At 41.8% G+C, this 26216-nt stretch overlaps 1 protein-coding gene across 5 annotated transcripts in view; it reads left to right on the forward strand.

Annotated features, from left to right (window-relative positions):
- The window catches only part of HIVEP1 (HIVEP zinc finger 1), a 142387-nt gene extending 122786 nt beyond the window's left edge, over positions 1–19601 (forward strand). For all 5 annotated transcript variants that reach the window (XM_082730186.1, XM_082730190.1, XM_082730187.1 and 2 more), the window contains 2 exons: positions 15734–16245; positions 17830–19601. In XM_082730186.1, the coding sequence (XP_082586312.1) occupies positions 15734–16245; positions 17830–19011 (1694 nt within the window). In that variant the 3' untranslated portion in view covers positions 19012–19601. The remainder of the gene's footprint in view (positions 1–15733; positions 16246–17829) is intronic.
- Positions 19602–26216: the final 6615 nt, after the last annotated feature.

Raw genomic sequence — 26216 nt, forward strand, 5'->3', positions numbered from 1 at the left:
ATCACTCCAGATTGACGAAGACCTGTTTTTCCATAGCTCCAGGGAAGAAAAGTTGCTTCTCTGGTTGATCTCTTTATGTATTTATTCAGTCTGGAGCAGCTGTAGGTGACGTGCATGCCCCCCCCTCCCCGCCCCGCCACCCCAGTGCTCAGGAGTGAGCCCAGCCTCAGCTGGGGCTGGGGCAGGAGCAGGGAGGCCTGGATGGTGCAGAAAGATGACTAAGGTACCCCCGAAGAAAGGGAAGGGACTTACTGACCCGTACATCGCTTTATTTAAAAAAGTACTGGTGAGGAGGAGGGGTAAGGGAGGGCCACCTGCTGGACCGAGAGAGCTGCTTGGGCAGAAGCCCCAAGGACCGGGGAAAGGAACAGCTACAAAGCATGTAACTGGGACAGGACGTGAGAGCTGGACAGGGTGCACCCCTGACAGGGGCCGCGGGACAGGTTAGACCATGCAAGGGGGCTTTAGCCCGGGGAGTGGTGGTGCCAGCTGCCCACCTGCTCGTTTGTCCTCAGATGTAACCAGAGCCTCTGCTGTTCGTGCCAGTTCGTGAGGTTGTGATGCTTGAAACCCATTATTTCTCTGTTATGATGTTTTCCTAGTATTTTTATTCTTTTAAACATTCCATGACACAGAAAGTGTTTCTTTGATTTAAAAAGTTTAGGTTTTTGTTTTGTTTTGTTTTAATGTCATCTAAAGTCGTTGAAAGCCATTGCCTCCTCGGGCGCATAGACACCTTCTTTCAATCCGGATTATTTTTTCAAATGTTTTTGAAACAAGGAAAGAAGATAATAGGGCTTTTAATCGATGACTCTGGAATTTTCATTGCCGAGCTTTTTTGTTTTGCTTTCCTTGGTTTTTGTTTCTCTTTTCCCCTAATGATGCGCCTTTATTTTGTAGTGGGAAATTAGGCTGCAATGCCTAAAAGAAGCATGTGTTCATTAAGTGGATGGTCCCTTTCAGCAACAGCAATAAAAAATAATTCCATGGAGCAAACGCCTCTTTCTGGAAGGCTGTTTATATAAAGAGAGCACCTCAGTGCTTCTACATGCCTCATTCCTACCCAAGTTTGGGTGGGAAGTCTGGTACGGGTTTTCCCTTGTGGCATCCCATTGTATGTATACATAGAAATGTGTAATGACTAATTTAGAAAACTTGCTCTTCATTTATTAAATTAGGGAGCACTGTTGCCCCTGGAATTAATTTCTGTTCTCCCCATAGAATAGACGATCGTAAAAGGTAAAGGCCTGATTTGTTCCTGCTTTAATTTTTGTGTGTATTTTAAAATCCTGCTCTCGTGGTCTCCATAAAGGATGTGATAAAATATAGAAGCTTGTCACAAAGTGTTTCACTTTACTGTCAGTTTCCTTTCCCAGGGGAACATGTCGGAGACGAAGTGGCTGACTTTTAAAAAGTTAGGAAGGAGAATCAATGGTTTTCAAGTATTGCAGTTCTCAATTTCGAAATGTACACTTCCGGGTAGACTGAAGCTCCGGGGTCTGAGGCAGGTCAGTGTTGGGTGATCTGCGCCAGCTCTGCCTCTATGTACTCCCCTTGCCCACTGAGGTTCCCTGTCTCCTGGTCACAGAGTCTCCCCCGTGTAGGGATCAGACACATGGCCATGGTTCCTTGGGAGACATCAGATGCCGCATAGGCTCCTCTGCCCATCTCGAGCCTGCTAGTGTGTTCTCCATCTCCCCTGCCCACTAGATGAAAAGCAGGGGTCAGACTGTGTTGTGTAAATCTGATATTAAGCCCTGATGCCGGGTACTGCCAGAACCTGCACTGGAATCCCGTTGCTGCACATCTGCAGTCAACATTGAGGAAAAGTCGAAGGTCAGGCCGGCAGGAAGGTGCCATAGCATGCCTCACGGTTAGCTTTCTTCCCTTTATTTCAAAAAGGTAGTCATTGCTATGGCTCTTCCAATGCCCTTTGTGCCCACAAGATGGCAGTTGTTGGGGTGGGGGTGGGGGGACAGCTGATCTACCCTATGAAAAGTAAAGTCTGAGATAACTAAGTCCACCAGCTGACTGTCCTTTGTGACCTAGCTTTGCCTAAACACAGTTGAAATTTGTCACTACCAATGCTGGTAGATAATAGATACCCACTAAAAAATATAGCGAATAAAGAAAAATAAGTAGGCAGATTCAGAAGCTTCATGTCTTTTGGGAAACCGTTCCTCCAGAATGTCAGGGCTTGATCAGTGTGACGATGTACGACATTGTCTTCTCCAGATACTGATTTAAATTCCTACACAATTTTGATAGCCACGCTACATTTCCTAGTCTAACCGTGTGGTGGCTGTGCCAGCAGTGGTTTCCTATGGTACCTCAGGGAGGACGACTAGGGGGCCACCTGTGTGGTCAGTCAGTTAAGCTGACTCCAGGCATGATCCCCAGGACCTGGGATCAAGCCACAAGTCAAGCTCCCTGCTCAGTGGGAAGCCTGCTTCTCCCTCTCCCTCTGCCTGCAGCACACCCCCAGCCCCTGCCCCACTCATTTGCTGTCTCTTGCTTTCTTTCACATAAATAAATAAGATCTTTAAGGGAAAAAAAAGAGAGAGAATTAGATTCGGCTCACATTAATGAATGTGACGTGCGCTGAGATGGTCAGTGCCAACATGACATGCACGACCTTCTGCATATATTTAAATCTTGATCACCTTGGACATCCAAGAAACAAGGTAGATCTTTTTAAAAGAAAAACAAATAACCCACAATGGTTTTGTTTGGGAGACCTGATACTAAATGCTAGAGTTTGTAGAATAGGACCCAGAAAACCTATACCAAGGGTAGTGCTTATAGGTTTAAAGGGAAAATTGGGCAGTTTGGTCATTTAATTTATTTTCTCTGTAGCACACCAAGATATATCATCAAGAAATACCATCTCTGAGCTTTCTTTCATACAACAAAATTTATTAAACGCTCATGAAAGGCCAGTGTTACTACAAAGTATCTCACCATAATTGTGTGTGTGTGTGTGTGTGTGTGTCTGTGTCTGTGTCTGTGTTTTTTTTTAGAGATTGAATGTGTGCAGGGGGTGGGGCGGGGGTGTAGAGGGAGAGAGAGAATCTTAAGCAGGCCCCATGCTCCACACAGAGCCGGACATGGGACTCGATCTCATGACCCTGAGATCATGACCTGAGATAAAATCAAGAGTTGGATGCTTAACTGACTGAGCCGCCCAGGCGCCCCCAGAATATTTATTTCTTAAATATTATTAGCATTTGGTAACGTCTTGGCCAGCTTATGGCTTTCTGGCCAAAGTCCAAGGCCTCTTAATGATGTATGTTTATTTAGTTATTCCTTTATGTCTGCCTCATTTTGTCTATTTTCCCCAAAGTTTTACTGTGGGTTTGTTTCTTCTTAACTTCAGAATTTATTTTCCTGGCATTTATCTTAAGTCTTTTTTTTTTTTTTCCAAATTATCTTAAACCCATTTCCTACTGTGCCAACCAACATAACATTCAGAATGTCCTTCACCAGAGTCACGTGCAGGTCCCCGGTTGCTAAAGACGACTCATTAAAGCTCACTGCGAACATGGTGTGATGAAGGACCCAAGAACCTCGATTTTTTAGAATTCCTTACTACCCTTAGCAACCACAGGCTGCGTAGCTACCCATTTTATCCTTCAGTGCATGAATTCTTGTGCTAATTTCCAAGTGGAGTCGATTTACAGATGCGAGGAACCATTTACTTTGAATGAAGCAGGAGGAATTATAAGTTTCTTGAAGCCAGCCATTAAAATGTGGACACTTGGCATTTGAGAGAAGTTCCCATTTAGTTTAAAACCAGCCACTCGAGCTGTAATTTTAGTGGTTCGTGCTCACGAAGTCTCATCCCTCCAGCCAGCCCGCCCGTGGTGCTCCTCGTCGTCTGGGCCATGCAAAATTGCACAGTCTCTGGAATTTCATCCCTGTGCTCTTGGGGTAGTAGTGAGTACTTTCGCGTTTTCACCTTTTGTGTCAAAAACCGTGCTGCCGGCTATTTGCTTTTCGTGCCTTGATCCAAAGAATGTTTTTGTCAACAGAATGCCGGACTGCAGTGCTAGGAATGTTAATACGTGCCCTCGGCTGCCCAACGGGGAGGACTATCCAGTGTAGCCAAGTGCAGCTGCGGATCTGATCTTGCTGGGGTTTAAGTCTAGGGTAATGTGTGGAAGAGCTTGATGTTAGACCGCAGGATTTAAAACCTGTATCATATTTGCCCTTAAAATTAATTGAATTTTTCTAAATGAAATTCTGTCGACATGAAACCTTTACAGTATGTTTCTGTCATTCTGGGATTTTCAGGGAAAACATGAGTACTCCTTTTTAAGAGAACGTTCCATGTACAATACAAAACCATAATAGCTCTGGAGATTTCTGCGTAAGATAAAGTGTTAATACCATTAACAAATGACACGGATAGGAGTCTTTTGGTTTTACTTCCTGAAGTGAACAAACATGAAACTCTGGCCCCATTACTTTCTTAATGATGTTTTCATCTTTAAAAAACAAAAACAAAATAACCCAGCAACTTATTACTGCCATAGTTGCAGGCTTTACAAGAATTTTCCCCTTCAAGTTAAGGTTGTGTCTCCAAGTACTGTTTCCAAATGTGAGCAAAACAAAAACAGGCCGCCGAGGCCGGGAGCCTGCAGCTCTGGCCTCCTGTGCATCCGATTCTTCCAGCAGGTGTCACTGTGTAGCAGCGAAGGGAAGCCCCGGCTGCCCTTCGTCCCACCCACGCTGAAGTTGGAACTACACCTTTAGAGAAACTGGGTGACAGAGTGTATGGAAACGTTCCCTTTTGAAAAAAGTACTGACTCATTGCCTACCTCTTCTTTCCCTCATGAATTTAAATTCACAGAAATTAAGGGAATTAATTTTCCACTTCCATAAATTTTTACTGAGTATTGGAAAAATTTATGAGCAGGGAGGGACTATGTCTATCTAGAAGGACGTAAACTAAATAGAATTTGTAAGGGCCACGCATTTATGAACTTGTTAATAAGCAAGTGTGGATTTATTTATTTATTATTTTTTAATGTCTTGTAGAGTCTCTGGGGGACGCGGAGGGGTGAACTATAGCCTTTACCCTCCTGGAGTGTTACACTCTACACCAAAAAAAAAAAAAAAAAAAAAAAAAAAGAACAATTGGGGCAAACTAGTAGGAAATCTATACTCCCAAGTGCATGAAAAGCTGGTTCCAAGTTTTGGCTTTGATGCTTCCTAGCCACAGAGACATCTCTTAACTTCCTTGCTAAGAAGAGTTTGAGATCACTGCTGTCACGTGGTGCTGGTTAGATTGAAACAGGACAGCAGAGCCTGGATGTTGGCCGACTCTTTCTGAAAAGGGCCTGATATTGAGTATTTCATGTCCCGTGGGTCATGTAGCCTCTGTCATGACTACTAACATTTGTGGTTGTGACCAAAGGCTGCTTTGGACAGTTTGTAAACCAGTGAGCCTGCTGCGTGCCGGGTAAACTTTATTGACAAGAACACGCAGCGAGCCACACGCGGCCCACAGCCACAGTTTGCCAGTGTCGGATAGAGCAGGAACTGTGCACAGCGTGCTGTGGTAGTTCTCGTACTATGTAACGCGCTACGGCAAAATGGACGATACCACAGAGTCCTAAATGGTAAGTTTTCTGAGTAGTTAACAAATCTGCGGTCTCACGCTTGCCGGCTTGTGATCACAGACAAGTCACTTTTCCTGTCTTCGTCTTTCGTCGGCACAATTTCTGATGTGGTAGTAATGGTGTCCTTTGGGCATAGGAGCAGGGCTAACGGGACAGTGAAGTTATATGAAAGGACTTGTATTAACACAAGAGAATAGGGTTGGTGGGCTCTGCCTTGGGATGGGTATTTAAAAGGATGCCATTGTCTCCCATTCGTCTGAGCTATCCCTTTTCTCTTTCCTCTGTCACCCTGGAGTATCAGCCCTGTGTAACATACATGTAAGGTATATAATATGTAAGGTAATGATCCAGAGTTTATGTTCAGGTTTCCAGACTTGGGAACTCCCCCTTCAGGAGTTTCAAGACACAGGACATGCAGAGATAAACATTACTCTGTCCTTGTCCTGCGGAAGGAAAGCTACAGAGAGAAATCCCAGCCCTTCTTAACTCCTCTCCAAGCTGTACGCCTGTGGCTCTGTCCAGGGAGAAAGGTCCAGGGAAGCCACTCTGCAGCTTTCCCACCCATCATACCTCCAGCTTTAGTCTGAACCTTGCCGGGATCAAGGCAAAATCAGATTAACATGGAGCCAAATAGTCTTCCGTCCTTCCACATTAAATGATATATGATGTTCTTTTTTAAATCCTTCATGTAAATTGCATGTGTATGTGTGTGTATAAAATTTAAAAGTTTTAAAGATTTATACTATTCTACAAGTATTCTTAAACTTCCATAGTCACTACAAAGTCCAGTGTATGTGTTGTGAAGTTAACGTTGAGTGATTAGTTTCCATTCTTGGGGATTGCATTTTATAGGTTCTGCTATGCGTAATCAAATAATTATATGAAGCTTTTAATTTCTGTGCCTATAAACATTCAACTCATGCATATTTATAAGCTAACTTAATTTCTATAATTTATTGTTGACCTTTCAGAGCACTCTGTAGTTAGATTTTTAAAATAGGATATTTGAATGTGCAACATTTAGCCAGAGACTCAGGAGCCCCACGAACTATGGGCTTGACACTTCAAAATAATTTACAGTTTACATTTTTTAAATCATTATCTGAGAAAATATCAAGTCCTTATCTGCTCCTTGTCCTAGTTACGATCAAATAGCATTGGTGTGTATGTAGCGCGAAGCCACATTCTCCCTGAGCCCCGGTGGCTAGAAGAACCCTATGTCCAGCTGACTAAGAGATGCAAAACCAGGTACAAAATACAAGGTAGGAAGAGTTGCAGGTGCTGAAAATTTAACACATGTATTTGGGAGAAATTTCCTGTGCTTCTAAAAATTCACCAAGAGGAGCATTGGATTTGATTTCAAGAATTAATGGTTTCCTACTAAACAATAAGAAAGAGAAAATTGCTTATCAGAGAAAGAAGCCTTGATGGGTATAAAAACAGCAGGGAAGTGGCTATTGTGCAAGTGTATCTGAAAGAGACAGAATATTGGTGTTGAGGGAGTAAAATAAAGACCCTGGAGTGCTGGCAAATTGTTTTAGGCAACTTTCCAAGAGATTATTTTCATCTTAAGAGAAAAGCTGCAAAACGCGTATAGAGTTCCTGTATACTCCTCACCCAGCTTCCCCTTATGTTAGCATCTTACAGAACTGCGGAATGTTTGCCAACACTAAGAGATTAACTTCAGCTCAACATTAGTAACTCAAGTACAGAAGTGACTTGAGTTTCACCATTTTTTCCACCGATGTCCTTTCTCTGGCCCAGGATCCTCTTCCGAATCCCGCATGGCGCTTGGCAGTCATGGCTCCTTTGACTCCTCTGATGACTTCCTCGGTCTCTGATGTCTCTCATAACCTTACCAATTGTAGGGAATACTGATCAGTCATTTTGTAGGATGTCCTCAGTGTGGGGTTTTCTGGTGGATGCTTATGATTGGATTGAGGTTCGCATCCTTCGGAACGTGCTGTAGAGTGATTGTACTTGTCTCAGTGTTGTCGTATCCGGATATATCAACAGGTATTATTGGTCACGTTAGCCTGTATTAACATGATCTTTCAGGACTCTGGAGGGACTTTGGCTAATCTTCCAGGGCTCTCTACTGTAAACTTACTGTCATTCCCTTTGTAAATATTAAATGTTTATGGGAGATACTTTGAGACTCTGCAGATACTCTGCTTATACGCTGATGTATCTTGCCTACAATGAGTATTACTAGGGTGTTCTGATTTATTAATTGGGATTTTTCTGCAGGGAGAAGTTACCATTTCTTCATTTGTTCTTTCATCCTTTCATTCATTTACATCTGTATGGACTCAAGGACATGTATTTTATTCTTTGGGTTATGATCAGTCTTACTTTTTCTTATTGTGTAGCTCAAGTTCTCATTAGCCATGAAGAGTTGAGGTCTGTTCCTATGCCCTTTTGACTTGCCCCATCTTTTTTTTTGTTGTTGTTAAGAATTTCCTTATTTTCTAGCACCCCTAGATGTTTCAGCCCTGACATCAACCATTTCTTGAAGGACCTCTGGTTCCCCCTACTGGAGAATGGTGTTTAGAAACCAAGATCTTGCAGGTGGTGTGTTCATTGCTACTGACCTGTCACTGCTTCTGTCCTCTGTCACTGGGTAGAGTTAGGAAGTATATGTACATATGCTAACTCCTACCTACACACACACCTATATTCATTTCTGTATCTGTGGGGGGAGGGGGAGGCATGCACACACACACATACATAAACACACACTTATGCAATATACATGAATAAAACATGAGTCCATATTGATAGTCCCAATTTCAGTCCACACGGTTGATTCTAGTCTCTATTTCCTTCTTTTTCTTTCACCTGCAGTGAGGAACCTGGTCCCCATCTACACTATGTTTACATATTTGTTCAGCTCTAGTTGTTTTTTCTTTTTTTTTTTTTTAAGATTTATTTGTTATGGGGGAAGGGCAGAGGGGAAGAGAGAAAGAGAGAGAGGGACTGTCAGGCAGACTCCCCGCTGAGCATGGAGCCTGACATGAGGCTCAATTCCATGAACCATGAGATCATGACCTGAGCTAAAACCAAGAGTCAGACATCCAACCGACTGAACCACCTGGGTGCCCCTTGCAGAGCTTTAGTATTAACTAATGAACCAGTTTCAGAAATCCTAACCCACTTGCAAAAAATCAGATTTACAGTTGCAGTCAGTGTTTATGTGCAGTTCTTTTTGTCTTCAGCCTTCACTTCATCCGGTCAGAACCCTCACCCAGGGGGGAGCCTTTTTCCCAACCCTTCAGAGCGGTTATGCAGTTCACTTGTACTTCAGTTGTGTCATCTGTCTTGGCTTGCATTCCATCTTGGATATGTCCCACATCCTGACTGATTTTGTTTCTGTTGACATACCGTAAAGTTCACTTCATGGCATTGAGCTCACTCGAGGGCGGTCTTTGACAAATGCATAGAATGGTATGTCCAACCCCACAGTTCAATACAGGGGCATTCCATCAACCCTCAAATTCCCCTGTTCCATTCCCTTATAGACATCTGGTGCCCCTACCCAACAGCCCCTCACAACCACTGATCTCTTTCTTTCCCTATGGTCATGAGTTTTCCAGAGTGCCATATGAAAGGAATAATAGAATAAATAGCCTTGGGGGTCTGGCTTCTTCCATTTAGTTCTTTTGTATTGCTGCGTAGTATTCCAATTGTATTAATGTGCCGTACTTTGTGATCCAGACTGGTGGAAAGATCTAGATTGCTGCCAGTATTTGGCAAATATGAATAAACCTGCTGTAAGACCTTCATGTTAAGGTTTTCATATGAATGTAAGTTCCCATTCCTGCATAGTTTGACATGAGGAGTGGAATCTCTGGGTGTTGTGGCTGGGAGACGCATAGCTTTATAACAGGCAGTCAAACGGGTTTTCAAAGTGTCTGTGCCATCTTACATTCCCACCAGCAATGTAGGAGAGTACAGTGTTCTGTGACCTTACCGGCACGTTTTGAAAAAAATATTCTAATGGGGGGTACAGTGGCATTTCATTGCAGTTTTTACTTGCACTTCTTTGATGACAATGAGCATATTTTCATATGCTCTTTGCTTTCCAGATGCCTTCTTTGGTGAAGTGTTTGTTCAAAAATTTTGCCCATTTTTTTAAAGTGGGATATTTATTTGCTTATTGTTGAATTTTGATATTTTTAAAATAAATCCTAGATACAACATCTTTGCCCGAAAGGTGCCTTGTAGGTGTTTTCTTGCAGTCTCTGCTTGTCTTTATTCTTTTTTTTGTAGTGTCTTTCTCAGAGAAAAAAAGGGCTTTTTAAAAATATTAATGAAGCCTAGTTGATCAATTTTTTAAAATTGTTTTTGATGTCATACATAAGAAATCTTTTGTCTACTCCAAGATTACACAGATTTTCTACAGTTCTCTTTAAGAAGTTTTACAGTTTTATATTTTACATTTAGATTGAGTTATTGTATAAGGTATAATGTATGTGTCATTTTTTTCATATGTGGTTGTCCATTTGTCTCAGCAATAATTTATTGAGAAGACTGTCCTTTCCCCATGGAAACCGCCTTTGTCAAAAATTTAGCAAACTTAAAAAAAAAAAATTTAGCGAACTATATTTGTGTGGTTTTTATCTCTGATTCTCTCCATTCATCTGTTGGTCCCTATATGTCTGTCCTTCTGCCAATACCACACTGCTTGGGTCTGAGCTCTTCAACTTTCCTTTTCCTAAACGTCTCTGGCTATTCTAGTTTTTCTTTCCCTTGAAATATTGGAATCAAGTTGTCAATATCTGTAAAACGCTTATGAGATTTTTAATGGAGTTGTATTGCATCTGTAGGTTATTTGATAGTGTTTTTCAGGTCTTCTGTGTTCTGATTTTCTATATTCTTTTTCCATGAATTACTGAGAGTGAAATGTTCTGAAGTCCTCAGCTATAATTGTGGATTGGTTTATTACTTTTTTCAGTTTTAGCCTCATTTATCTTGAGGCTCTGATTTCATTGCTATGCATTTAGGATTATATATGTTCATAGTGAGGCTAACTTTGTATCATTACGTGATGTTCCTGTTCAGTCTTGATAATATTCTTTTTTCTCAGATCTACTTTGTCTGATATTAGTATACTAGTATTTCCATCTGTAATTTAGTTGATCTCATAAGGTATATCTTTCTCCAAACTTTACTTTCAATCTGTTTGTCTTTATATTTAAAATACGTTTCTTGCACACAATACGTATACTTGACACTTGCTTTTTTTAATCCAGTTTAGCAATTTCTCTCCTTTAGTTCACGTTAGACTATTCCTTTTAATGTCATTTTTCCATGTAGTAGAATAAAATGTATCATCTTGCCAGCTGTTTCTTTATTTCTTTTTTTTTTTACTTAATTGAGTATTTTTTATGATTTTGGTTTTTTTTCTTTTTAAATTTTTTTAATTTATTTATTTTCAGAAAAACAGTATTCATTATTTTTTCAGTGCACCCAGTGCTCCATGCAATCCGTGCCCTCTATGATATCTACCACCTGGTACCCCAACCTCCCACCCCCCCGCTACTTCAAACCCCTCAGATTGTTTTTCAGAGTCCATAGTCTCTCATGATTCACCTCCCCTTCCGATTTACCCCGACTCCCTTCTCCTCTCTAACACCCCTTGTCCTCCATGATATTTGTTATGCTCCACAAATAAGTGAAACCATATGATAATTGACTCTCTCTGCTTGACTTATTTCACTCAGCATAATCTCTTCCAGTCCTGTCCATGTTGCTACAAAGTTTGGTATTCATCCTTTCTGATGGAGGCATAATACTCCATAGTGTATATGGACCACATCTTCCTTATCCATTCGTCCGTTGAAGGGCATCTTGGTTCTTTCCATAGTTTGGCAACCGTGGCCATTGCTGCTATAAACATTGGGGTACAGATGGCCCTTCTTTTCACGACATCTGTATCCTTGGGGTAAATACCCAGGAGTGCTATTGCAGGGTCCTAGGGAAGCTCTATTTTTAATGTCTTGAGGAATCTCCACACTGTTCTCCAAAGAGGCTGCACCAACTTGCATTCCCACCAACAGTGGAAGAGGGTTCCCCTTTCTCCACATCCTCTCCAACACGTTTCCTGTTTTGTTAATTTTGGCCATTCTAACTGGTGTAAGGTGATATCTCAATGTGGTTTTAATTTGAATCTCCCTGAGGGCTAATGATAATGAACATTTTTTCATGTGTCTGATAGCCATTTGTATGTCTTGATTGGAGAAGTGTCTGTTCATATCTTCTGCCCATTTTTTGATATGTTTGCCTGTTTCGTGTGTGTTGAGTATGATTTTGTTTTATCTCTTCCTTGTCCTGTTATTCATACCTTGTTTTATTATTTACAATTATATTTATCCCCTCCTTGATTTTATTATTTATACCTTTTTGAAAAATTGAGTTGTCTTCCTTCAAATAATGGAACATTACTTCACAGGTAGTGTGAAGACTATGTAACAGTGTATCACAATTCCTCCTTTCCATCCTTTGTGCTGCAGCTTTCCTCCCTCCTCCATTTACCAATGCTATAAATACACAGCATACTGTGAGTGTTGTGGACATTCAGTTGTCTTTTAGAGCAAGCAATTAAAACTTTAGAGTAGTAATTTTATCTTTATCCTATTTCTGAAGCTCTTCATTTGCATGTGTGTGTGTAGATCCACATTCCCATCTAATACTATATTCTCTCTGCCTAAAGAGCTTCCTTTTACATTTATTGTGAAGTAGGTCTGCTGGCAGTGAATCCCCTCAGTGTTTAGGTTTTTCTAAGAAAGTCTGAATTTCTCCTTCATCTTTGAAAATTATTGCCAATGAGCATAGACTTCTGGGTTGAACCATTTTCTTTTTGTCATTGTTACTGTTTTGCATTGGTAGTGTTTCATTTCATTCCTTTTCGTAGTTTCCTTCTCTCAGCTGAAATTCCCACTAGACGTTTCATGTTGTCCACCATTCCCATGAGAGCCTTTAACACATCGCTTATTTTAAATGCTCTGGCACATCTGATGTCTGTATCCCATCCAACTGGTTCTGATTGCTTTTTCTCTTCTGAGTATGGTTTTTTTACCCCCTGCCTTTCTGTATGCCTTGTAATTTTTGTTGAGAGCTAGACATCTTCTGTAAGACAGCAGAAACTGTAAACAGTCTTTCTGCCTCCTAAGGGGTGTGTCCCTCCTGCTGGGCCTTTATGTGGGCATTAGAGTGTCTCTAGTTAGGAATCTGACCCTGTGTGAAAGATCCATTGTAGCTATGGCAACTCTGAGAGCACCAGAGGCTTCAGATTGCTACAGAGATAATTTGTCTTTGGGGTGGTGAGTGGATTATGAGAGCAATGCCTGTTTTAGTCCCAGTTTTAGGTCTTCCTTGTGTACTATGTCTCAGTGAGAGTCACTCTACACATTTCTGTTCTTCTCCTGTCCCTCGCCCAGCAGTTTTTGGCTGTTACCTGTCACTTAAAGGTCTTAGCTTGGTATTTAAGGGTGAGGAGGAGGACAGGATGCCACCTGTGTTGTGATTCAGGCTGTCTTCCACATGTACCAGGTTCTTGGGTTTCTGGGCCGTGGCCCTTGTGCTTCCCGACCACTGCCTCAGCCGCTGCGGTAACTCAGCTGGTAATCTTTTCCCTCTTCAAGGAGTAGAACTGTGTTTTTTCTCCTATTCCTCACCTTTCGCCACTGCAGTATGTTTTCACCACTGTCCTGAGGGCAGCGATGCTGGTGCCCTTCCCTTCACAGGGTAGCATTTCTTCCTAGTGGGAAGGGAGGAAGTGGATCCAGGTGGAATATCTTGTCGTTTCTCTATGGCCGCCACTCCTGTCCTCCATATCTGGATCACAATGGATACTGAGTGCTCTCTTATGTGAGCACTTGAGTGGGGTTCACAGGATAGAGCCTGCAGGAGAGCATGGTTTCAGAGGATTCACACAATCCTGCCAGACCGTAGTTGGCTCTAACCTGCATGTCAGCTGTTTAGCTGAACTCTTCCAGCCAGTGTCCCATTGCCTCCACCCCAGGTGATGCAGACTTGGTGTCTCCTCTCTTCCTGCAGACACTGTCTCCACTAGGAGTTTGGACTCTTTGACTAGGATCTCAGCTTTACGAGGCATATTGAAAAAGTTGGAAATATAAAATTAGGCCTGTTCTTTTTTAAAATAGAGTAATAGTTCTTAAGGTAAAGCAAGTTTCATCCTAGTTAGATTTTGTAGCAGGGCTGACCTCTGATGAAATCAGCCTCCCTCTCCAGTCACCCGTTCTCCCAGTCATCTGGTATTTTCTGATTTTCTTCAACTTTCCCCTTTAAGAGGAGAAAAAAAAAAAAGTACCTAAAAATGTCTGATTTGGCACTATTGTGGCAAACTCAAAACAAATGGGTAATTACTCTTCAGTTTTAGAATTTCAAACATCAGATAGGATTGCAGAAAGGTATCTGTGAGGCAGGGGGCACAGCAATTACCCAGAAACCACCCATTCCATCTCTAGCATGGGCACCTGGTGGGGATTCAGCAAATCAGTGTTATTTTATAGCAAAACAGCAGAACCCCTCAGGCAAAAAGCAAATGAAAATCATATTTTAAAGTAGCCTACATGCATATGTTTTTGTTCTTGAATGTTTTAATTCTAAAAGTAACATATATTTGAGATAAACAACTTAAAAATTCTAACCCATTCCGTCTTTTTGAAATAATCACCCTCAGATGTTTTGGTGTCCATCCCTTAAGACATTTCTCTGAGAACTTATCTTTGTCATATACAAGGAGTAGTAAAATAAATCAAGATGCAGATCATTTGCTATATACAGGAAATAAGCCTCTTCAAAATACATGTGTAAAATCAGATGTTAAGAAGTATGTAAATGAAGAATGTTTCAGAGCTAAGTTGAACACAATGTGATGTCTTTATTATGGCTCATGACAAAAAATTAGGGTGGACGTTTTGCATTCATCTTTCTCCTATATTTTTTTTTGAAGTTTATTAGCTTTCTAAGGGAAAGCACCTTTAATTTTGTAAGATTTTTGAGCAGTTAGAGTTCTAAATCCAGTTCCACATGAGCTTATGAGAATTTTAAAACCATTTGAAACAGGACCTTCTTGAATATTCTTTGTTAAACACAGTCCCACATGAGGATATGAAGCTGATATGAATGGCTTTTAACGTTCCTCTTCGTGTGAGGAGTTGAATTATCATAATGAAAAAATGATGGGAAAATTTAGCACCTCTCTTAGTAAAAAAGAAAATAAAAAGTAGATGTCTTAAATATTAAAGAATATTGTGCTCACTTCAGCAGCACATATACTAAAATATTAAAGAATATTACTACCCAGAGGACAATGGAAACATATCTAAAATACTATTCACATATTAATGCAAATATTTAATATAATTATTAAATAAAATTATTTCACTTACTAATACAAATGGCCTCAGGTTTTTGTGTTTGTTTTTATTTTAATTTGTCCAATAAAAGGGAAATACAAAGTAGTAAGAAAGAGCTCAGGAAGAATTGTGTTGAACTCTCAGTTTTTGGGTTTTTTGTTTTTTTTTTTAAGATTTTATTTATTTATTTGAGAGAGAAACAGTGAGAAAGAACATGAGCGAGGAGAAGGTCAGAGAGAGAAGCAGACTCCCCGTGGAGCTGGGAGCCCAATGTGGGACTCTATCCCGGAACTCCGGGATCATCACCTGAGCCGAAGTCAGTCGTCCAACCAACTGAGCCACCCAGGCATCCCAAACTCTCAGTTTTTTAAATATCTTTCAGTCTTCTTTAATAGTTAAGGCCTTTATTTCTGATTTTCTTGATATAACAGCCCTTGCCTGTCTACTCTTCCGGAGGTCCATTTCACGTTCTGCATCCCTAACAAGTGTCCTGGCCATTCCACTCTCTGTCAGCACCTCCCCTCTCTGATTCCTGGACTGACTGACCTATTCCCCTCACCCTCTCCTCACCTAACCTGTTGGCTTTTTGTGTGTAGAGCCCTCATTTGTTCTATTCCTCACAGCATTGCTAAGCTTATAATAATAATAATAACAACAATAAAAGGTTGCACTTGTCCACATGCAAAATATTCTATAACATAGTCCCTTGGTTGTTTTTATTAGATGAAAAGCCAAGATTTGGTTTCGAGCGGTCTGGGTATGACCTTGAAGAATCAGATGGCCCAGATGAGGATGATAATGAAAACGAAGATGACGATGAAGACAGTCAGGCCGAATCTGTCTTGTCAGCAGCTCCCTCTGTTACGGCCAGCCCGCAGCACCTTCCATCTAGAAGTAGCCTCCAGGACTCTGGGAGTGTGGAGGAGGACATCAGGATTGCTGACTGCTTCTCTGGGGTGCACACTGACCCGATGGACGTTCTGCCCAGAGCCTTGCCCACCAAGATGACTGTGCTAAGCACAGTGCAGTCAGACCATAGCAGGAATACAGAGTCCCCGGCAAAGACCAGGCAGCATGGTACAAAAGACGGAGAAGAACCAACGACTCCTGTAGACTCTTCTCAGTCACCCGACACTGCGCCCAGATCCCCATGTCACCAGATGTCTGTAGACTACCCAGATTCAGAAGTAATTCTGGGAGGTTCTGTAGCTGGAAAGACTATCACTTTAACACAGGTAAATACTTTGTTGTTGGTTTCCTTTCGTATAACCTGTTAAATAGGGGGATCCTAATGGCTTGAGAAAATAATGGACTTAAATTATTTACTTCCGGCTAAATCACTTTGTTTAGCCTTAACTTTTTGTTTTATTTAAGGGTAAAGGAAATTTGTGTCTTTTGGTTTCTTGCTAGGTATTTTAATCAGAGTTCACATATTGTCATCATAAATCTGTAAAAGGACCAAATGGATCTTGAAAATCAATTCATTGAAAAAATATGTATGTGCCCTTAGGAACATGAACCTTGGGACCTCGTTGTCCCCGTGCTTACCCTGAGTTCTTTTTCCACTGGCATTGATGTGATGTATTTACACTAAATTATCCATTTTGTACTTTTTCCCCATTGGCAAGACAGCTACCAGATTTTGTGGCAAAGTTGGTGTGACCCAAATAATGTACCAAGAATTTCACTTTGCTTGAATGATCGAAGTGCCGTGGCACTTTAGAGAGCTTCCTGCCAGAAAACAAGCTCAAGGCCAGACACAGGCCTACAGAAACACAACCTACATGTGCTGTGAACAAGTCTCTGCTTTTACCCCTGGCGTGGCTCATGAGGAATATTTAAGTCTGTGACGCGAGTATAGTCATCTCCCTGACACTTGTCTTGCCTCACGTATGGATTGACAATGGTCATAGGATGTATTTTTAAACGGGGCAGATTCTGGTTTGGGAGGTAACCCTGGAGAAAAATACACTCTCTGCAAGCTTGGCTTTCTAGGGACTATTCCTAAATTAATATAGTTTAACTTTATTGCACTAATACTTAAGTCCTATTTGATATTTAAGTTAGCATATGCATTATTGTAACTCTATAATGTAGATATTATCAAGAAAAAGCTAATATTTAGGTGATAGTCTCGTTCGGGAGGGAGATTGGCAAGATTTGTTCCTTTTCGACTTCCAGATTTGGCCACCTGTGCTCTCGTCTTCTCTAGCCTAAAATGACTGACACACCTCGCAGTGCCTAGAAATCTGGTTTTCAGTAGACATTTCGTAAGTTTATGAATGAAGGAACGAAGGAATAAATAAACTGCAGATTTTTTTTGAAATTAAGGACAACCATTTATTTAAAAAATGAGTAATCTTCCAGTTGATTTTCCCTTAGAGTTGACATTCATAGCCAGCTAGTGTCACAATTTCTCACTAACTCCTAATCTCTAAAATAGGGTAGAGCTGGTAGTGCCGTCAATAACAACCACCACAACAGAAGTAGAACAACAGTAGTGTAATTACGGCTATGCCGCAAGGTTAACTTTCCTATAAATGAAACGATACCCAGGAAATTTGATTGAAAACTGCAAAGTAATATACAAAATGTGTTGCTGTTATTGGTACTCAAGATTAAAGATGTAATAGATTTTTTTTTAGTTGGCAGTTTATTTATTATTTTTTTTAATGTAAACATCCTTTTCAGCAAGCTTGTAATTTTTATACAAATATACATGCTTCCGCCTGGTTAGGAAGAATAGATTTGATGCCAGCAGTTTAGCTCCGTGACCGAGAAAGCCATGCTCTAAAAGGGTTTTGTGTCCTGCCTTTCAGAGCGCAGCATCTGTAAGACTTCCTCCTCCTGCGGCGGAGCGCTGCCCTCAGACAGCAGCGGGGGTTCCTTTGGGGGCCTCGCCTCAGCCTGACGCTCCAGAACAGAAGCAGCAAGTGACCCTCCAGCCCCCGGCAGGCCTGCCCTCCCCCCAGACTCATCTGTTCAGCCACCTTCCTTTGCATTCTCAGCAGCAGTCCAGGACACCCTATAATATGGTTCCGGTCGGGGGGATCCACGTGGTACCTGCCGGCCTCACGTACTCCACGTTTGTGCCCATCCAAGCTGGGCCAATGCAGCTGACGATCCCAGCCGTCAATGTCATTCACAGGACTGTGGGCGCTCCCGGGGACTCGGCCGCGGAGGCTTCGGGCACCACCCACGCCGCGGGAGTGGCTGAATTAAGCGGCGTCGTGCCATGTATCCCCATTGGCCAAATCCGAGTGCCGGGCCTGCCGAACCTCAGCACCCCGGGCCTGCAGCCGCTGCCGTCCCTGAGCATGGAGACCGTCAACATCTTGGGCCTCACCAACACGAACGTGGCCCCTCAAGTGCACCCGCCGGGGCTCGCCCTCAACGCCGTGGGGCTGCAGGTTCTGACCGCAAACCCTTCCTCGCAAAGCAGCCCCAGCCCCCAAGCGCACATTCCAGGCCTCCAGATCTTGAATATCGCGCTGCCTACCTTAATCCCCTCGGTGGGGCAAGTGGCCGCCGTGGACACGCCGGGCGCCCCCGAAATGCCGCCCACCCACAGCAGAGCGCGGGAGGCGCCGCCCAAGCCCGCCCCGGCAGCCGGCGCCCACCAAGGCGGCGGGACCACGTCTCCTCAGGGGTCTCCTCAGGTCCAGCGGGCAAATGCAAAAAAAGTTCCAGACCCCTCTGCCCCCACAAGAGACCCGGCCAGGCCCGATGGCTCGGGTAAAGCAGACACAGGGAAGGCCGCCTCTGTGAATCATGTGAAGCCCCAGCCTGAGCTCGCGCGGGTGCAGGGCAAAGTGGCCTGTGCCGCCGAGCCTCCTCCACAGGTGCGTCCTGAAGCCTTCCCGGAGCCCCCCGGCCGGCCCACCCTCTCTCCGGACAGAGCGGCGCCCAGGCCCGCAGCCCCGCCCCGGAGGCAGGCCGCCGCCCAGTTCAGCGACGTGAGTAGTGACGACGATGAGGACAGGCTTGTGATAGCGACCTAGGGGCTCTTTATTGGGGGGGGGGGGCGGGTTGGTTTGGTTTGGTTTTTTGGTGTTTTTTTTTGTTTTTTTTGTTTTTTTATATAACACTTAAAGGTTTCTTTGAAAACCCTCCTTTCCTTAAAGCGCATTTTTCTGACATAAACTCATGACTAATCTTTGTGCAATCATGAACTTTTGACCAATAATTGTTGTTTTGTGTCCGCTCCAGCCATTTTTGTACATGTTGTATAGACACTTGTGCCTTTTAGGAGTTTATGTTTAGAAGCTGTACAGATTGTTGAATATCTATATACATAAAATATATATTATATATGTATATGAAAACCAGGTAGTTATTTGTGTTTAGAAAAAAAAAAAACCTGTCAAATAAATCAAATGATTAAATTATATGTTGCATTGTTAAATATAAATTTTTATGGCTGTGGGGCAGAGTTTCTGTGTATAAATTAGTATGTAAACTCCATATTTATTGTATTCATATTAGTCTTTGAAAATGGGTCTGTCCTTCTTGTGTAAGACAGTAACTTTACACTTCAGACAGATTTTCTGTGTCATGAAATGTTTCAGTAAAATATTGTTTACTGACTTTACCATTGCTTAAGTTGTGCCTTCTTTATATACCCATAGTCAGTAATCTGTATTCAGAAAAGAGCCATCAAGCACATTCTTTCCACACTTACACCCACCCTTATTTTGGAAAAACGTGTGAAACTTGGGGAAGCCCATATGACTGAGAGGCTTACGTTACTTATTTTTGAGAACTCATTTTATAGGTATTAACTTCCAAAAGATTCAGTACTCATGAACACCTGCAAATAGGTAGAGCATACAGCCTGGAATGGGCAAAGTTCCTAAATGCGGTTGTGACAATTTCTGGTAAACATAAAATAACTTAAAAACAATTGGATGGGAGTGCCTGGGTGGCTCAGTGGGTTAAGCCTCTGCCTTTGGCTCAGGTCAGGATCTCAGGGTCCTGGGATTGAGCCCCACATCAGGCTCTGCTCAGCAAGGAACCTGCTTCCGCCTCTCTCTCTGCCTGCTGCTCTGCCTACTTGTGAACGCTCGCTCTCTCAAATAAATAAATAAAATCTTAAAAAACCAACAACAACAATTGGATGAGGCCCCCCCGCCAGGTCTGTTCATTACCCACTGGCTCTTTCCCTCATAGGAAGTCCTACTGATGATGCTCAGAGAACTCTCTGGCCAAACGCACAATGCGGAGGGTCCAAGATTGACAGAGCCAAACTCAGACTTATAAATTACTCACGTGACTCTCTTTAGAAATGATTATTTCCTGCCCTGTAAGGCTTAACCACCCTTCCTCGTTCAGAAAACATTCACAGTTCCCATTGCAGTGATTTGCATTATTACTTAAGCATTACACATGCTAGATTGTGAGAAAGCGTTTTAATATTGAAATTGAATATGTAGCATATCATTAAGGCAATGTATTCAGATTTTTTAAAGCACTCCTTCATGGGGATACCAAGGGTGTGAGCTGGAGAGACAACAGACTACTGGGGGAAGTACTGGAGACCTGCTGTTGGCCAGTCCCTGCTTTATGTGACTTTGGGAAAGGCACCTTCCATCTTAGCCTGCGTGCCCTGAGCCTAAATTATGATCTCTAGTATGCAGTCTAGCCCCATCAGGCTTAGATGGGTCTGTGATGCTTTTGATGCGTGTTTGAATTTTTATTTATACTTACTGACAGATTAACAATTACCAAAAATACAAAAAAAAAAAAAGTTTTCTAAGATAGATTGGAAAAGAATTCTAGAAACTTATTTATAAGAATTGCATTGCTCTGTCAATATAGTTGTTGAAAATGAGGTCCATTATCTGTCAGATTTCTCAAAATTCATGTTTTAACTTTATGTCATGCTTCCTATTATACTTTCTGTTGCACTTTGCCTAACATTTTAAAGCAGTATAGCAAACATTTTCATTCTAGAATCATATTTTAGGTATGTACAACTTCTCTAAACTCAAAAGTTTTAATGCTCAGAATTTGGTAATTGGTTTGTTGTTGCTGTTGTTGTTTGTTTTTGTTTTTTTAGTTTGTATGGATAGAATTTTCTTAATTTGAAAATTTTTCTACATTTAACCAAATACCAAATGTTCTGATGTATTTGGATGCTCCCTTGAGAATTTCATAATCCTGTATTACTTCTTAAGGTTCTTTTGTAGTCTTGACTTTTCAAGATTCATTAAATTATACACATACCTTTAAAATTAGTGACTTTAATACTTCAAGATGACATTCAAATAGTTGGCTAACGTTTGAAATATGCAGCTAAGTGAGAAACCCAAGTCTGGGCCATTATATTTTGAAATAGTCACATAAAACATTAGGGAATAATTCTGAACACTTTCTGCAAAGTCATTTTTTCCCATAGAGCACTGTTATTCTTTTATTTTTTCAGTGTTCCAAGATTCATTGTTTGTACACCACACGAGCACTGTTATTCTTAAATATATGTGACTTTCAAATAATGCAATCCAGAGAGCTGGTGAGCCTACATCTGACTTTTATTCTCTTGTACTGAAAGACCCAGGTCACTAGAAAACTAGAGCACAATGACCGTAGCAAACCCCTGTGATAAGTTCTTAGCCAAACAGGTGAAAAGCATGATGTGATAAAATTTCAGTATCTCCTTGTAGGAACCCACTGCAATGTCACTCTCAGAAGTGTTGAAAATAGCTAAGGAACCAAAAGTCTGGTTGGTACCTGACTGGCTAAGTCAGTAGGGTGTGCAACTCAATCTCAGTGTCTCAAGTTCAAGCCCCATATTGGGTGTAGAGATTACTTTTTAAAAAATTAATAAAGCTTATCTAATAAAACTTCTGAAGAAAAAAAAAGCTCATCTTTCTAGTTCTTAAAGGTTGGTAAATCTGTTTTATGAAAATGTGTGGCGTTAACCTAAGTTAGTGGCATTCAAGTAATCTGTTTTCATTCCCCAAACTTTAGGCTACAATGGTACTTAATTTTTTCAGAATGATAATTAACTGATAATATTTCACAAAGAGATTTTGTCTCTCTTTTTTTTTTTTTTTTTTTCATAATACAGCCATGACTTTCATTTCGTGGGAGCAGCATAAATAACACTCATATTAGTTAATCTCTTATCTGAATTTTAAATGATAGGGCTTAACAAGGCTTATGGAGCGGTTCATTATTTTTGTTGGAAGACTGTCAAGGTATTTCTTGATGCATATATCAAAATATAACATCAGTGCTTTTCTTTACTTTTAAGCTTATGTTTTGAGATCAAGTGTAAGCAACACCAAAAGGTGACTTATCACAAAAGGTGATATTAAATCTAAGACAAGAACCTTCTTCTAAACTGTTTTCCCATGACTTTGAATTAACTATTTAATATTCAGTGAAGATATATATGGTATTATATATAATACAATAGTTTATATATAGTATTTTGTAGTATTTATATTTATAGTATTTTAATGACCCTCTCTGCCATCATTTTTTTAAAAAAAGAGAACAAATTTAAAGCAAAAAATGGTAAAATACTTTTCTCTACACATTTTAGAATCTGAAAGTCATGAGGCTCTTACCTATATCGGGGTCATCTAGAACCTTGCATATATAAGGTTCTGTGGAAGGAACCGCAGACATCAGAGTTAAAGCAGAGATAGAACCTACTGGAGGATGTAACCTGTCTCCTGAACCAGGCTCAGGCCTGAAGCAGACTCAGGCACCCCAAATCCAACATTTATTTTAAGTACCAACCAACTCCAATACAAGGCAAGGGACAAAAGAAATTAGAAGGCACACTTTCTACCCCAAAGGAGCATGCCTGCCTAAGACTTAGGCCATATAAACTAGAGAACAATACTAGACCACACACGTCTTAGGAACCACAGACTTGAAACATTTTGGAGGTAGGAAGTTATTATCTTAAGTAATTAAAGAACGATTTGCGTATGTTGAGGACCGCTGTATTTTGAAGGAGGAGTTGGATTTGGGACTTTCGAATAGAGATAATGCTAAGCAATAGAACAGAAATAGCTGAGATGACTATGTTACTTAAAAACTATGCCTGGGTGGGGGATGCCTCGGTGTCTTAGTCCACTGAGCATCAGATTCTTGGTTTCAGCTCAGGTCATGATCTCAAGGTCATGAGATGGAGCCCCACATCAGGCTCCAGACGTAGGGTGAAGTTGGCTAAAGTTTCTCCCTCTCCTGCCCCTACACGCACTCAAACTCTCTCTCTCATAAATAAATAAAAGCTTTTAAAAAAATAATGTGCCTGGGAAGCCATCTAAGTGGAAGAGAAGATTCACAAGGGCTTTCAACAAATATTTATTTAGTACCAACAATATAGAGATCACTTGGGAGTTCCAAATTTAATGCAATTAGGTGTCTACCCTCTCGGTGCTTAAGTTCTGGTAGAAGAGTAAGTGTAAGACACAGTATCTCAAGAGGCATAAGAGTGGAACAGTAGTTCCTCTTTATTGGTGGTTTCGTTTTCTGTGGTTATAGTTGCCTGCGGTCAACCTTGGTGGAGGCAGGTGTCTCCCCGGCCCCTCCTCAGCAGGCAATTAGTAGCCTAACACTTCGCCACAGTGCCCGTGTCACTCATCCCACATCATCTCAACACACATCGTCACGAGAAGGGTGAATATGCCACAGTAAGTTAAGAGAAAAGAGACCACATTCAAGTAACTTGTACTATAGTACATTATAATTGTTCTAAGTTAAGTGTTACTATTGGGGCGCCTGAGTGACTCAGTCAGGTAAGCATCTGTCTTTGGCTCAGAACAGGATCCCCGGGTCCTGGGATCAAGCCCCGCGTTGTGCTCCCTGCTCAGAAGAGAGTCAGCTTCTCCCTCTCCTGCTGCTGCTCCCCCTCCCCTTGCTTGTGCCCTCTTTTTCCTCTATCTCTCTCAGATAAAATCTTTTTTAAAAAGTTACTGTTGATCTTTTATGGTGCCTCATTTATACATTAAATTTTATCATAGATATCTATGTATTGGAAAAAAACAGCAAAATAGATGGTTTGGTACTGTCTGTGGTTTCGCACATCCACTGTTTTGGGGAAGGGTCTTGGAACATATCCCCACAGATAAGGAGGCTACTGGACAACCAGGAAGAGTAGTGCAACTAAGGGGGAGCTGCTGGTGAAATTGATCAGGGAATGCTTTATGAAGCACGTGACATTTAAGCTTGGCCTTGAAGGGACTTCACTAAGCAGAAGCAGTAGAAGGGAAGGACATTATGGACAGAGGACGTGGAGGGCAACCAGTATTTATCCCTGCTATGTGTTGTTGGTAATCTCAGACCTAGTCAGGGGTTATCCTCCCACTTTATAGACAAGCAGGCTGCCTCTTTCATTGTTTTGAATCTTCTTCATGCTGCAGCAGGAACCAGTATTTGGATGTAGGATTGCATGACAACAGTGTTGCACAGAAGCAAAGGTGCAGGAATCAGGAAGAAGGATCAAGATGAAGGGAGCAGACAATGTTTTAGTGGTTTAGCAAGCACCTGACATAGCCATGGTGATACTGTGGGAACAGGGACAGAATTGAAGGTGATTAAAAGTGTGTAGGCTGGGGTGCCTGGGAGGCTCCGTGCGTGGGTTAAGCATCTGCCTTCTTCTCAGGTCATGATCCCAGGGTCCTGGGATTGAGCCCAGCATCAGGCTCCCTGCTCAGCGGGGAGTCTACTTCTCTCTCTCCCTCTGCTGCTCCCCCTGCTTATGCTCTCTCTCTCTGTGTCAAATAAATAAATAAAAACCTTAAAAAAAAAAAAAAAAGAAAGTGTGTGGACTCCTCATGTGACGGGGCACTCACGGGCTCAGAGTCATTCATGCGGGGAAAGAAGTGCCATTTCTTTAATGGGAGAATAATTTAGGGGAGGAATTAACAATAACAGGCAATAACAGGCCAGAGAAGGGAGGAGGAAAAGGAAATAATACAGGGAGCGTGGAAAGCAGACACACTTGATCCATTACCGAGCTGGCCACAGTATTTCTTCTTAATTGGTGGACTCAATAAAATTACAGGAGACATTTATTGACCATGCAAACAGATGAAGATCAATGTGCAAGAAGATTGGACCAGCTGGAAAGATGGGCTGGATCTAAGACACAACAGGGAAAATTAAACTATACTAAAAATGTAGCAGTTTCATTTATACAAAGTTCAATATGTGCCATTCTTATCCACCTCCCCCAAAAAAGCATTGTCTTGGGGATATTAGAAATACATTAGTTAGACCCGCATGCAAAAATCACCAGGCTCTGTTCTCTCGTGGACCGAATGCCACCGGAGTATTCTGTGACTTCTGGACCCCAGGCCTGAGCAATATAGAAACAAATGAGCACATTTTGGAGGCCATCAGGCTCTGGAAGGCCAAACCTTGGGTAGGGCCTTGGTGAGAGGACCGCAGGCAGGAGCACCAGGACAGTTCATCATGATGGGGAAGAAAGCACTGCAGGAGAGTCCCAGCAGCAGAAATAATACAGAGGGGATCATAATTAATAATAATAATAAAGAAAATAACCATAGAGTTATCTTTCCAGTAGGGAAGAGAGAGTTTGGGGATTATGAAAAAAAGAGCAGACCATTGTGATGGAAATGCCACGTTCCATTAACTTTTGTGTAAAACCAGGATTAGCCTCACAGCCAGCAGCCAGTGGGAATTCATGGCTCTCAAACTAAAACTCACATTTGCATAATAACCAGACATAGAAGAATATATCTTCAGGGAAGACTGCAGTATTAAAAATTCTACTGTTTCACCAATCCTTTAAGATCTATCCACAACCAGCCTGGGGAGAGCCTGCCAAACCGTTCTCCCCTCCACTTTGTTCTGAAGCGAGTTCTACAAGAACACCACTTCCGAGCGCTTGGGTGCTGGGGACAGTGTCTGTTCTGGGAATGTGCCGTTGAGCTGAGAAGAGGCTCAGAAACTAGAACCAGTGGCCCCAGCCACGTTCTCACAGCAGGGAGAAAGACCAGGCAGGTGTATCTCTCAGAGTCTCGAATCACTTTTTGCTCATTTTGTAGTTGGGCTGTTTTTTAAATAAAAAGTCCTTGTGACCTAGAACAAGAGTGTTCTCATCCCTGTGCTTCTTTCTCTGAGAAGTTAGGGCTGTCTCGTTCCAATAATGCCTGAGGTTACGTTGGAAATGAAGTCTATATCCCAGCACACGGAAGCACTCTCCTTTGGCAGTTCTGGCTTT

The sequence above is a fragment of the Mustela nivalis genome (genome assembly GCF_964662115.1).
Source record: "Mustela nivalis genome assembly, chromosome: 5".
In the NCBI taxonomy this organism is placed as follows: domain Eukaryota; kingdom Metazoa; phylum Chordata; class Mammalia; order Carnivora; family Mustelidae; genus Mustela; species Mustela nivalis.